This window comes from Haemaphysalis longicornis, unplaced genomic scaffold (genome assembly GCF_048455015.1).
Source record: "Haemaphysalis longicornis isolate Haplotype H1 unplaced genomic scaffold, Haemaphysalis longicornis Haplotype H1 scaffold_5, whole genome shotgun sequence".
Lineage (NCBI taxonomy): Eukaryota > Metazoa > Arthropoda > Arachnida > Ixodida > Ixodidae > Haemaphysalis > Haemaphysalis longicornis.
This window is the reverse complement of record NW_027526385.1, coordinates 81805306-81820092: the sequence shown is the minus strand read 5'-3', so window position 1 is coordinate 81820092 and position 14787 is coordinate 81805306. Positions and strand designations below refer to the sequence as shown.

The following is a 14787-nucleotide window of genomic DNA, read 5'->3' as shown; positions in this document are numbered from 1 at the left end:
CTTCAGTCCGCCTCCGTCTTTATCTTTGGAAAAATGCAGCAAGTATGAAGCGAGCGACACGTTGAACGAGATCCCCAGTGCGCCACAGAACTAGCGCCCCGTCGCGGCTAAGATGTAAGCGAAACGGCCGTTGAAGCCCAACAGGCAAGCTGACAGACACACGTCGTAGAAGTGGGTGCAGCGTTCGCGACTCGCGAGCAGTGACGTAAGGCGAGATGTCCGCCGGCACGCGCCACATAGCGGATCAGTGCCTGAACTAAGCGTCCCTACCCTTCCCATTGAAAAGCGCGCGACGCGTCAGGCAATGTTAATACAGGCGGCGTTGGTCAAGCGCTACGGCATGGCTACAAACACCCAAATTGTGCCACTGGCGGGCCAACAATGCTTACGCAGCTCACTAAAAGGCGTGAAATGGTATGCTTGATGCCCGACGTTTCGTCGATTTTGTCGTCCGACGCCCGTGCCGAGCAATGCAGCCGACACAGTTCACATTCGACCCTTTTTTCCGTGTGCATTAACAGATGGCGCAACACGCGTAAATGATCTCTGAAGGTACTCGAAGAAAGGAAGGTTTTATTCATTGAAAAGTTTTTAATCAGTTTACATTCTAGGTTTACAAATAAACCTCACTTGCAAACTTTCCTAATTGCGTAGCTTTTGTTTTATTTCGGTGTTTTCTTTGTTGGTGACGTCACCGGAACTTTTTGGCTTCCGTCTACAGCCAGACGGAATCACGCGGCGACTCAAGCAGCTCGTTCAATCAAGAGCTCTTGGGTGGACAGGTCGGAGCTGCCCAGCGCCTCCTCCCACTGCTCGCTGCTGGTGATTGGTTGGTGATTGCTGGAATGGGGACATTGAGGAGAGGGGAATTCTAACGGGTCAATGGAATGGAGAAGGGATCTCGGTGGGAAGGCTCCCGTTTGAAGCAGTTTCCATGTTCGTAATTTATGTTGGCGAAGAGATGTATGGGCGGGTGGGTAGAGACGACGGCAGAGACGGTAGTGCTCTGTGATATCGTTAAAAGTGATCAGCTTGTCTCTGGTGGACCTGGCGCCGTGGTGGGGGAAGGGGTTCATGCCGGCCCGGTGTGTAAGCTCTCGGGCCGCCATGTGTGCCGTCTCATTTCCCTGAGGGGAATGAGGGAACAGGAATAGAGGGGAATCCCCTCTAGCCCTGCATGGGCAGGGGCCCAGATGAGTTCCACCGAGACAGTGGGTGGATTTTGCTGGAGAATTTGGAGCGCATCCGAAAAGATATTGCCTCGTGAAAAATTTTGAATGGCAAATTTCGAATCTCAGATTATGATTCTAGCTTGTGGCCGACAATTAAGAACCAGAGCGATTGCCAACTCTTCCGCCTTAGCTGGGGAATCAGTGCGGATGGGGATGGCATTAACCGGGGTAGAGTGCGGGTGGTTGATAACTGCCACCGCGTAGGCATTTTGATGCCTGTATTCTGCGGCAACTGCGTAGACGATATCGGGCCAAATGGGTAGCTGTCGGGCGAGGGCTCGAGCCCTTGAGATTCGTCGTGGTGCGTTGTAAACCGGATGCATATGCCCGCGCAGAGGCCAAACGATAAGATGCTCTCGGATATCTGTCGGTATGGAACATGCCTCCTGCACCAGGTCTGAGACAGGGATATTCTGCGGCTTAAGTATTTCTCGACCTGGTTGTGCGTGCTCTAGGCGTTTCCGCTGTGAGGAGAGGAGCGCCTCGATTAGCTCCTCAGCAGTATTGTAGACCCCAAGATCATTAAGCCGGGCAGTGAAAGCATTCTGACGTAGCTGCAGAGCCGCTCTATATGCTTTCCGAATGAGGCAGTTGATTTTAGTGAGAGAGAGAGACAACTTTATTACGCAATAATGCGAGAGTGGTTCCTTAGTCCAGGAGCCCATGAGCTGTCCAGGCTGCCGCAGCCCTGGTCACAAGCAGGAGCTGGTCCTCAGGTCGACAGCTGGACAGCAGTATCTCCCACTGCTCAGGGGAAGGGGACGGGTTCAGAGGCGGAAGGTCCGAGTTTTTTGTGCAGTCGAATAATATGTGTGCCAGAGTTCCTGGTTCGTGGCAGAATTTACACTTATCAGAGTACTGTGTAGGAAAGAGTAAATGCATACGGATGGGGTGGGGAAAAGTACCTCCTTGAATTTGTCTGAGTGTGATTTCTTGGCTTTTGGTCAAAGATGTGTGAGGACTAGGGAAGGTCTGTCTCGTGGTTCGGTAGTATTGGGTGATTTCTTGGTAGGTGAGGAGAGGTGCGGAAACATCCCCGGTCTCAGCGGCTCGGTGAGTGAGGTCTCGAGCCTGTTGATGAGCAAAATTGTTGCCCGTCAGTGCAGAGTGGGCGGGAGTCCACACAATGTCCACCCGATGGGCAGGCGGATGTTCATTCAAAAGTCGGTTTGTGGCGGGGGCCACCCGTCCCGACAAGAGCCTGCGGCAGGCGGCTTGCGAGTCCGTCAATATAATCTTGGAGGTGGTTTGGGTAAGGGCGAGCGCAATAGCTAATTCTTCAGCGTCCAGGGAGGAAGTTGTCCGGATTGAAGCGGTGGTGATGAGGGCGTTCTTAGATGTTACCACTGCCGCCATAGTTTGGTTATCTGAGTAACTGGCCGCATCTGTGTACATTACGTCGGATCAGCTGCTGTAAAGTTTTTCGTGGGCTTTGCTTCGGGCTTCTCTACGACCAGGGTGGTCCGGATTTTAGTGAGCTCCGTTTTGCTTGCGCGAATATAGGGCAAGGTATAGAGGAGCGAAAAATGCCTGCACGAGGCTGAATCTGTCTTTCTCGCCCAGACCTCGGTTTCGATTGGACACCCTTCTGATGAGCGCTATCAGCTTGTCTACTTGGAAACTTAATAGCCTTATGACTTCAGAATTGGTTCGATTCTGCTGAATAATGAGGCCTAACACCTTGAGTTTTGGGACCTGAGGAACGGGGTGACCCTGTACCAGAATTTCGAACTTACAGGTTGCAGAGGCTGCCCTTTTGGGAGGGAGATTGAGAAGCTCTGATTTCGTGGGAGAGCACATGAGACCTGCCTTATTAGCCTGAGTTAGACCACGTCTGCGCCAGCCTGAAGGGTGCTTTCGATGTGCGCGTCGCTACACCCCGCGAACCAGAGCGTAATAGCGTCAGAATACAAACTAAAACGGAGATTTGGGATTTGTTTCAATTCGTATGCTAGTGGAAGGATAGCCAGATCGAAGAGGAGGGGCGAAATAACGGCTCCTTGAGGAGTGCCTCTGTCTGCAAGAATAAATGGACCATCTTCATTGTGACCAATCCGTATTGTAGCGGTACGCGCCGTCAAAAATGCTTTGACGTAATTATACGTTCTGTGTCCAGGATTAGTAGACGCCAGGCCAGTAAGGATAACAACATGTGTCACTGTGTCGAAGGCCTTTTTAGGTCTAAAGCCAGAAGTGCTGTAGTGTCTACCTTGCTAGTCGAGTCTACCTTGCTAGTAGAGCCTTTCGTTACTCTTGCAATTTGATTTCTTAAATGCCGCCAGGAGCTATAGTAGCGCTGGCAACAGCAGGCGACGGTTTTCTGCAGTTGATTTAGTATTTTATTTGCCATCGCAGAAAACAAGCATTCATGAATTTTTTAACAAAGGAACACCATCACTTATGTAATGATTTGCTTCCTTATATTTGGGTAGTATCTTGTTATTGTTCGACAATGTTGACAAGTATGAACATAGCCACCGGACTTAGACGTTTAGATTTAGCTGTGGGTATATAGGCTATTGCGCAGATATTGTGCCACTTTGGCCGGTTGGCTGAATCGAGTCACAGACAGACAGGCATACAGATAGACTGAAATTCCTGCATTTAAGTAGCCCGACACAGACTATAGCCTTTAAAGGGGTCCTGAAATGCCTTCCGCCGATGCATGGATGTACATGTAACCAAATAAAGCAATGTATTAGCAATCTCCTCCTGCAAGAATTTTGTTAAAGCGATGAGTATTAGCTGAGAAATCGTAAATCAAAAACCGCGAATTATCGTCGCGCCGTATTTCCTCCTCCTTTCAACTGTTTCTTCGCTGTTGGCCTCCCCTCCCATGATGCTCCGCTCCTCAGCGGTGACGTACTTCCGCTATTGCGCTCCCACAGACTGCCGTCTGCTACGGGCCAGCTCTTTCGGCTTTTTCATCTCTGTAGACACCATGGACACAGGCTGGAAAAGCGAACGAATGACCTGGCCGCATGTGTGCGGCCTGGCCTCGCCCTTTCGCGGTGTACGTAGCTGCAGGGCTGCAGTTGGTATCGGCGGCGAACTCGCAGCCGCGTGGGGAGAATCGTGCGCTCGTTCCCTTTGGTGCACCGCGCACTGTTTATCCAAAAAGCGCGGTCTCAGATGTGGCCCCGCTGGTGCCGGGTGTTATTTTGCGGTGGTTGTAATTCCTACTACCGGCGGCATGTGAAAAAAGACATTTTCAACCGACGCAGAACCCGTGCACAAAACGTGCCGGATCGGATCGCTTTATCAGCGGCGATGAACGTGAAGGCGAAGAGCAAACCAACGCTGCACTCGATCAGCGAGAACCCGTGTTCTGACAAGCTGCACCCATGTGTTGCATTCAACACTGACGGGAAAGCGTTTGTTTGCACTTGTTTGGATAGTCGTAAAATGTCCAAACACTCCGGCACTCCGCTAGCAGATCAGCCGGCGAGACATTTCGGAAAACATTTGACAGATGGCGCCGTATGCATTAGTGTGTCGCTACGCAAAACTGATGAGACGCTCTACTAAAACTCCCATCGCGGTGTCACCTAGCGGGACGCAAAAATTTAGCGTTTAGCGTATGCAAAGGCCACAAACGCTGTACTAAAACTCTATTAGCAGCAAAATAGCGTGCATATGTGAAACCGCTTGCGTTTTAAAAAACTGCATGCCGAGCGCGTACGTTTCAAACCTAGTGACATCGTTTAAATACACTGGCAAGCACAGTGTAACGTAGTCAGATATCAACCGTATGCTCAGGCGACAAGCAAGAGCTTGTTTTATGTGGGGCGGAGATTGCGCATAAAGGCCCGTTCGCACTTGCGACGAAATCGAGTGAGAGCGGCAGGAATTCCGTCGCTTTGTCGCGCGACGATCGTTTTTGTCGAATGGTCGGGACAAATTTTGGTTGCGCGACAAAATTCCCGTCGCTTTCGCTCGCTTTCGTCGCAAGCGGGAATGGAAATTTCTGCCGCTGCCGTCTGCTACGCAGCTCGGAGGTAACCGCGCGATCTGCTCGGGCCGGATGAACGCGGACACTCCCGCGCGGCAGCGCCCCAAGCGGCAGACGGCCGCGTACATCGCTCCCGGCGCCCGCCTGGAGCCCGCCCTCGGCACACTATAGCCAGTATATTTCAGGCACTATAATGGAGGAAAGATTTTTTGCTTCCGATGAACCTAGTTCTTTGCCCCTGTGTTTTTAAATACGTGAAGTGGTTAGCACGTCGTCCTCACGCAGCTCTGTATCGTCGTAGCATCGCTGATTGTCCGAACGAAGCTTGCAGCTAAGCCTATGCAGCGACCGAAGCTGTGTGTGTGTGTGTGCATCGCCTCCTGTGTGTTGTGGACGCGTTCGTTTCGCGATGAAATGCGACATTGTACTTCTGCGGGTGGATAGTGCTTCCCATGGTCTGGATTATCTTTCTCGAACGACGTACCACTCAACCTCGCATGGGGTATGTGCAGTGTGCCTGGCTAAAAGCCTTCTCGCTTGCGCGCCAGAGTTGTGACTTGCTGCTCGTTCCCGCAAACCGGGTGTGAGGTGAGTGCCGAATTTACGACGGGCAGGAGGAGGCAACTCATCGTCTGTCAATCGCGGTTCAGACTTGCAACGCATGTTGTGACGTTGCGTTCGTTCGAAACGCATTTCTGGATTGTTTTGAAGTTGAATAAAATGTACGCGTCAAACCCGGGCATTCGGCTCAGGGCGTTGTCTGCGATTGCACCAAAGAAGTGCCACGGGACTTTCTTTATGGTACGTACTCACGTAAGATAAAATCCACGTCGTGTTATGGCCGTGTTGCATTCAATACAAACGGTTAAGCGTTTGTTTACACTTGTTTCGTTTGTCGTAAAATGTCAAAGCACTCCGGCACTCCGCTGGCAGATCAGCCGGCGAGCCGACGCTGAGCAGACGACTCATCTCTTTGCCGGAAGTGTGTGAAAAAGCCGCCCAATAGCAGGATGTCTAGCTCATGACGAACATCTGGGAATCGATGATGTAGACATGTGAAGATGGCGGCGTCCAAAAACACGAAGGAAAGGGTGAGAAAAAAGCGACAAACTTTGCAACAAAAGTGTGAGCTTTCCGCTGCGCGTAAAAGAGTAATACTTGGCACAGGTGACGTTGGCGACCCAATCTAGCGATTGCGCTAGTTCATTTAGTGTGCTCAAAATGCCTTTCAGGGCCCCTTTAAAAGATACAAGGAGGCACTGGCTAGATCCAAGTTCGCCGCACGTTCGCGCGCACAGCGCCGACTGCGCGAGCAGTGTCTCTTTTGTCCTGCGGTGAAATTGTGCGCGCGTTCACTGCACGCTCTCAGCGCGAAAACGGAGCTATCGCTGGACAAACGTGATTTCACCGCGTTAAAGCGACGCGAAATGTTTCCGAAACGCCAAGTTCTCGGTCCCCGTACACCTTTTTACGCCCGTTGAAACTTCGACATTTCCAAGTGTCAGATAAAAAATGCAGTCTGGTGTCCATACGCTCAGCGAATTGCCGCTTAGCTAAAATCGCCTGAGTGAGTGAATGAATGAGTGAGTGAGTGAGTGAGTGAGTGAGTGAGTGAGTGAGTGAGTGAGTGAGTGAGTGAGTGAGTGAGTGGCTGAGTGAGTGAGTGAGTGAGTGGCTGAGTGAGTGAGTGGGTGAGTGAGTGAGTGGGTGAGTGAGTGAGTGAGTGGCTGAGTGAGTGAGTGGGTGAGTGAGTGAGTGAGTGGCTGAGTGAGTGAGTGAGTGAGAGAGTGAGTGTTGATGCCTACTTGTCCTTACTGGTATCGATTACAGGATAAAACGCCGTCAGTTAACCTTGATCCCTCTTCAAGCCATACCTCAGTGCCGTATATCCTATGTCCGGCTTGGAGGCGATAATGGCAGCCAACTCTGGGCCCACAGCAAACCCTCCGTGCGCGAGCTCGATGGCGCCATGGAACAGTTCGGCCCAGGGCACCGCGGTGCCGGTCAGGTTGAGAAGCGCCTCCAAGGCCTTCATCTGACCAGGAATGGCCACGTACGTAGCTGCAAAAAAAAGGAGGATAGTGCTTGTGGTACAACTTCGTGGAAGCAAGACTCAGTAGCGACGCAAGAGAAAAATTCTTCGGCATTGAATATACGCTCGTAGCAATTTGCAGATATATTATTCCAGCTTGGCGGTATCCGAGTTTCAGCGGAAGACTTCTGGCTCTTATTTTGTTGCATCCATACTCATGGGTGCCCCAGCCGGACTTCGCCACACCCCCTGGCGACACAGGTGCTTTGCCGGTGCGGTGGTGAGGAGGGGGGGGGGAGAAGGAGAAGGAGGATAAAAAGTTATTGCACTGAACAGCTTGTAGCTGGGCGAGATCCTCTTCCAAGACAGCTTTTGTTCTACCCACTGTCTTCGCCTCTCGATCATCCACAGCAGCCTAGGCGTTCGGGTGGGAGCTGCAAGTTCACTCTTCGACTGCTCGCAGGCAGGACTGGGAACTGGATCCAAGAATGGGCTCTATTACCAGTGCCAGGCCATATGCGATGGAAAGTAGTGCGTTGGTCGCCGTATCTGCACAGGAGGGTGCAGGGTGGTTCTGTGGGGGGTTCCCACAGACTACAACGCCAATAGCCTTATATGTGGTGAGACGCGCGGAATACATGGCTCAACGGTGCTCTGCCTGTCGCGCCATCCGTCTGCTTGACGGAGCCGCCATCTTCAGGTCACGCGAGAAAGTTTCCATCAAAAGATGTCGCGCTAAAAATGTGTGCAGGAAGTAGGGGTGCTAAGTTTCAAGCTTGCGTAAAGCAAATTGTCTGCTCTGTTACAACGATAACATCAATCCCACTCGCTTATGTATCGGTTTGTTGCACTGCACAATATAAAAATAAAGGGCAGGAACACAACACATACTCGTTTTGGAATGTTACAAAGGCAGCCAAGCACAGATTCGACCTGAAACAATTTTGTCTTTGTAGTGAGACAATGGGTTCGATAAGGAGCTTCCTTCCCTGCAGACACGTCTCCCATTTAAGGAAACGTGCGGGCGGCGACGCCCTACTTTTCTTTGGAACACCGTGTCTGGTCTCGCCCGGTAAGCCCATGCACTGTCTCATGGTCCACAGTAGTGAAGCGTCATATCACGATCCGCTTTAGTGCCATCCCCCATTTTGTGGAGTTAGTGAGGGCTAGTAATGACGTTCTTTAACCTTGAAACGTTCCGGACCATTTAGAGTTGGGTCAGTATCTCTACAGTTGCATATGCATAAAGAGCGTTTTTCACACCTACTCGGACAGGGTGTGGGTAATGGTCCCCGTCCATGTGACCTGTCGGTCACGCCTTCCTTGCGTGTAGTCGTTTGAACACTGTGCAATGCACTATAACACCCAAAATGACGTCATCGCCAGAAGTGCGGCCTCCAAAAGTGTCCCTCTTCAGTGACAACGCGCCATCCGGAAATTACGTCACTGCCGTATAGACATATGCCTTTAATGCAAAATCAGAAGGTCACGTAGAGATCACCTGCTCGCGAACGCTTCGTCTTCTCGTAGAAGGCCCAGGTTGCAGCAGCCGGAGCGGTTTCTCGGCCGTCGACTACGTACGCCTTTTTTTCCTTCCTGCGTGCAGCGCAGACAAAGAATTTGGTAGGTGCAAGTATTGTCGCGAGATAAAATATAGAGTAGCGTCACTGAGGCACGCAAGTGAGCAACAGCGTCCATTTTGGTGTTTATCAGTGTTTCCGGATTGCAGCTTCTCCGGCCTCGCCGCATAATTTGACAAGGTCATTTTTAAACACCACTGCTGAAGACGCAGCAACACGGCATCTTCAGACAGACTTCTTCAGCTGAAATGCTGCTACACGCGTTATCTTTGAATCGCGTTCGGAACGAAGCCAGTAGCGCGCAGTCGCAGAGCAGGAAGGACAAGCTGAGACTACCACAGTTGGCCGACAGAAAACGTATAAACAACAAAATGGCGGCGCCCATGAACCGTCGCAGTGTAAACAAATGTCACGTGATGCGAACTGACCAATTATCACGGCGGCGCCACGGAACAATAGGAGGAAAGAGTGCCGATACTCTGTAGCCTGATCTAGCCACACTAAGGGCCCTATTCTCGACTGCGCAAATTCCCAGGGAAACTGGGAATTTGCCGGAAGTTTTTTTTTTCTGATTGGCTTTCATCTTTGATCACGTGCTTCTGGTTGACAAACATGGAGGAATTGGACGTTTCAAGACGTCCACGGGCACCAGAGTTAAAGTTTACCTTATCGCTCTTTATTGAAAGCGCATAATTCTTGGCCGGCAATGAAAAACTAGACTAAATGGACCGGGCATGACAACGTAGGCCTGTCTTTGGTATTCAACAACAATAAGACTTGTACGTCACGCCCTCTCTGCGATTGGCTGACAAGGAGTGACGTAATTTAACCGTTGGCGGGAGAGAACATGTCACACATTGGCAACTTCAGCCTGCGTAAAAGTGACGTAATGCTACGTAACAGCATGAAAATGGCGGCTGCTTTTACCACTTTTGCCAGAAAATAGGGCAAAAAAATTCCCCGACCTTCGGTGCCGCGAAATGTCCGTCAGTTTGAAGCAGGCGCAGTTTCGCATGACGTGCGGTTTAAAGCATGTTTTCTACCAAAAGAAATAATAGATTCGACTGCTTCGAAGTCAGCGATCACGGAGCATACAAATAACGCGCTGTATTTTGCTTTTATGTTTTGCAATAAAATAAAAAAAAATATTTGTTTGGCGTAACCGCAACATAAGAGGGCAGTACAAGCCTCTCCATGACAAAGAGAACCAATGCATTAAATTTGTCCACACTCCTCGTGGTAAGCTGCTGGATCATATGATCGAACTCAAGAGAAGAATAACAAAGAAAAGTGACTGTTTTGTTCATTATAGCGCTAATAGGTCTAGCTTGAGGAATGAGTGAATCGGCGACATCGGTGCGCTCCGCGGTTATCAGGCAGTGCTCTTCGCTGTTCATATGTGTCATAGAAGCGATGGTCGGGGCCGTCTTTTTCTGTGATCACGCCATGAAGTTGTAACATAGCAGCAGACGATAGCGTGGCGGCAGTGGTGGTCGGGAAGGTGATAACGCAACAAAGCTTGCATTGAAGCATAGAGTTTCTTAGTAAGTATACTAGAGAGGAAACTGCGCCTGGTAAGCCATGTGGGGTTCATGGGAAGACCCCCCTTTTCGGCTTGGGCTTGGCATAACAATTGGATTCTTGAGCGGTTTTTGGGATTTGATTTCTTCACTATGTGTTAACACGTTTACAAGCTACAAGGAAGCCGAAATCCTGCCTGTTCTGCGACAGCCGTTTTCGGTGAAACGGCAGGTTGTACGTGATCGCACCTGACGTTGCTCATGTTGCAGTCGAAGGACATATGACTGAGTGGGTAATATGCCGCCGCGAAATTTGTAGCCCACGAAAAAAAGAAACAAATCGTACTTCGGTGAAGACAAGATACGACAGATACGGGGGCTTGTATGCATCCTATCTTGTCATCGTCCACGACTGTTTAACGCCACGTTTTCTTTTTTCTTGTTAAACTAGCTGACGGTCAGTGCACCGGTTCACCACTAAGGCAAAGCTTTCATAGGCACGCTCAAAAAAATTCCAAACTCTTGAAACAACTTATTATTTGAAATAATGGTAAAATTAATAAAACCAGAGTCTCTAATGAGTTCCCCCCCTCAAATATTAACATTGTTCGTAACTACAACCTTGGCCTAGGGAATAGCAGGCACAACCGTTTCGGCAAAAATACGCTTTACTTCCTTTTTTCTTAGTTTAAAACAGCCTGTTTTTATTTTCCACATACATAATTGCACACTATTCTTCGCGTTCTTGAGGCACTTTGTTTAAATTTGCGGTCAATAAAACGTTTCAATCCAAGCCAATGATGAAACTAAGGCGGGCGCGATGTATAATGGCGGCCCATGACGACACAGACGGCCTTGACGTGAGCCGCATAGACGCTAGCGCCAGATTCCTCTCTAGTGTATATTGTAAGAATCTCTATGCATTGAAGTAGAGAGCCCAACTATGTTACTAAAAGCGATTGAAATAAATAAATAGATACGGTAACAAAATTTTCGGATGTTCGTTAACTCAACATCCACCTTTCGCTCGCTTTCGAATCAACGTTACTCGAACGCCTTGTGGTGTTGACGCCAATTATGACCTGCAGCAATGTGTTTCACTTGCCAGACTCAGCTACCGTCATAATTTTTGTAATACATGCCAAGGGTTTTTATATCTTTTATGGGTAATATTTAATACCTTGGTTGTGATCTTTATGAGTGAAGTGTCAAATTACGCTGCATATCGTCATAGCTATGGGTGCACCTTTCTTAATAAATATGCTGTCTGGGTAAGCCGATATTTACATAAAATGTACACCACTTCAATAGTTACGCAAAAAATCCCTGATGACTGGCGCATGGCAAAGATCATTCCAATACATAAATCCGGTTCCAAACTAGAATCTAGTAATTACCGCCCGGTCTCATTAACCAACACGTGCTGCAAGATATTAGAGCATATAATTTTAAAGCCATTATAACACATCTAGAAACTAACAACCTGCTCTACTATCGGCAACACGGTTTTCGATCTGGCTTATCAACAGTCACGCAGCTAGCCGAGATTACCAACGACATTGCGAATGCACTGAATGAAAGAGGACAAATAGACGCCGTTTTTCTAGATTTCGCAAAAGCATTTGACGTCGTTCGCCACCCTGACCTAATAACAAAAATGCATGCAATTGGAATTGAAGATAACATTATTACATGGATAACGTCATATCTACACAACAGCAAGCAGTTTGTTGCTGTGAACAACCACACGTCCAACAGCCTGAACGTCCTTTCGGGCGTACCACAAGGATCAGTCTTAGCACCAATTTTATTCCTTATCTACATCAACGACATTCCTATGGGCATTGGCTCATCCGTTCAAATAAGGCTTTTCGCAGATGACTGCGTCGTGTACACAAGGGTAAATCGAACTGAGGACCAGATTAACCTTAATCACTCATTAACAAAAATTCAAGCCTGGTGTTCCCAGTAGGGAATGACATTGAACGCGAGAAAAACCGTAGCCATAACTTTCACGAATAAGAACAAACCACTCAACTTTGCTTATACATTAGACAATTTGGAAATTACTAAAAGCGATCAAGTTAAATATTTGGGAGTAACATTAACATCCAACCTTAATTGGGAACCACATATAACTGCTATTTGTTCGAAAGCGCAAGGTAAACTGGGTTTCCTAAAGAGAAAACTCCGTAGCACCCCCCCTGCAGTAAAGTTAACCGCCTATAAGACCCTGATTAGACCAGCACTAGAATACGCAGATATAATTTGGAGTCCTTATCAAAAAATTCTTATTAATAAAATTGAGAGAGTACAAAACTTAGCAGTTCGATTTGTGTTTTCCGATTACGCCAGGTATACCAGTGTTACTAATCTGCGTAAAAGAGCCGAACTTCATTGTCTTTCCGAACGGCGAATACATTCTAAACTTAAATTCCTGTATCTCCTCTATCATGGGAATTATACAATATCCAGATCAGACCATCTTCTTGAACCTTTCAAGCATTCCACGAGAACTAACCACAATAAGACATTACGAATGCCATCAAGTAACAACAACATCCACAAAAACTCTGTTTTTCCGTCATCAGTTGCATATTGGAATCAACTTCCATCATTAGCTGTGAACTGTGACACAGTAGAATCTGTGGTAATCCGGCAATAGTGGCGGTGGACAATCCCGCGCGATGGACATGTTCCGGCGGAGTATGAAGATGTGGTGCGAGATGAGATAGGATGGAACATGGCGGACTCGGCTGGGCTACGTGTGTGCAGCCGGATCGGCTGAGCAGTGGACCTTGGCGGAGCGGGACTCCCAGTAAAGGTGTGATCGAGGGGGCTCAGTGTCTTTCTGGGGAACCGCGGCCGGGTGCAAGAACTCCGGTACCACATTTGGCGCCCAACGTGGGGCTGGCCGTGGTTCCTGGGAAGGGCGTTGTGGTCTTCTTCCTTGTTTTGGTGTTCCGCGGTGGGCATTTTGCGGGGCGAATTACGTTGGCATTTTTGAGTGGCTCTCAGGATTTTTCGGTAGCCCTCCTCGCGATTTGAGGCTTCTTTGTAGTGGCTTCTGTTGTTTATAACCATTTTTTCTTCCCGTGTTCGCTTCGCGGCTCGCGAGAGCATTTCTTCCCAGGGACATGCCTGCCCGTGGAGCTTCTACCCGTCGGCGCCCCTTGGTTGCTTCGCGTGAGCCCGCAAGGGATGCGGACGCCACTGGGCTCGTCGGCGTGCTCCACCCGATCATGGACCTCTGCGAGAACCTCACGAACCGGCTGGCGGGTCTCGGGCTAGAAGGCGGTGGGTCCGAGCATGGGTCATCGTTCCAGCCGAGCATTTCGGTGCCACGGTTCACGGGCTACGATGACCGCAAGACCGTGGCGGACTTCCTGAGCGATCTCGATGTTTACAAGACGGCGTCGGGTGCTTCGGACGAGTACATGTTGACCCGTGTCCTGCCGGTTGCCCTGGAGGCATTGGCTGGTCGTTGGTGGCGCCTCCAGACCCCGTTCGCGTCCTGGGCTGACTTCGAGGCACGCTTCCACGAGGAGTTCTTGCCTCCCGACTACGACTACCGCATCCGCCGTGAGCTGGAGGCACGTACGCAGCACCCGCGCGAAGGCTTTCTCGAATACATTCGAGCTATCCAGAAGCTCTTCAAGCGAGCTATCCCGGGTGCGTCTGACGCGGAAATGGTAAAGCACGTCTTGCGGCGTTGCCATCCGCGCTTCCGACCTTTCCTGCACGGTCGTGATTACTCCAGTTTGGAGGAGATGGCGCGATCAGCTCGAGCAATCGAGGACGCTCTGATATCAGAGCTGAGTTATGTACCCCCTCCGCCAGTAGGGGAGGCACTTGAGCCAGCTTGCGCATGGAGAGACACCTATGAGACTTCGCCACAGCGAAGTCCACAGCCGCGTACGGTAGCGGCGGGCTTGAATCCCCCCCGCGCACGAGGTCCTTCTGCCCTTGGCGACAGGCAGTTGGAGCGCGGAAGACCACTAGATGGTGCAGCCCACGGCGGGAACTCCCCGCAGCGGTTAGAGCCAGGGTTCCTGCGTTGGGAAAACAGGCCCTCTTTACTGGCAGGCTCACCGCTCTCCGACCCGAGTCTCTCCCTTGGGGGTCGGCAACGAAATCCTCTGAACTCCAGAGGTCCTTCTCGTCCGGTCGTCGAGACGGGAGGGTCGCGGGGCTACGTGCCCAATGGAAATCAAGCTGGTGGCTGTTACCAATGTGGACAGCCAGGACACATCCGTCGTGAGTGTCCGCGTGTGATGGCTGGTCGCCGAAATACAAATAGCCATCGAGATGAAGGAATGCAGCCCGAGGAAATGATGGTGACTAACCCATCACTGAGTGGCCCAGAATTGGCTGGTGGCGAGGACTGGTGCTCTTTACCCACTGCTTGCCGTGTTGAAGCACGCACACAGCCCATAGCACCACATCTTTCTGTTCACGTTCTTGGAACGGA

At 50.1% G+C, this 14787-nt stretch overlaps 1 protein-coding gene across 1 annotated transcript in view; it reads right to left on the bottom strand.

Moving 5' to 3' along the window:
* Window positions 1-10597, bottom strand: part of LOC144139789 (glutathione hydrolase 1 proenzyme-like) — a 30471-nt gene extending 19874 nt beyond the window's left edge. The window contains exons 1-3 of the mRNA XM_077672047.1: window positions 10566-10597; window positions 8718-8812; window positions 7059-7245 (exon numbers count right to left, since the gene is read on the bottom strand). Of these exons, the coding sequence (XP_077528173.1) occupies window positions 7059-7245; window positions 8718-8812; window positions 10566-10597 (314 nt within the window). The remainder of the gene's footprint in view (window positions 1-7058; window positions 7246-8717; window positions 8813-10565) is intronic.
* Window positions 10598-14787: the final 4190 nt, after the last annotated feature.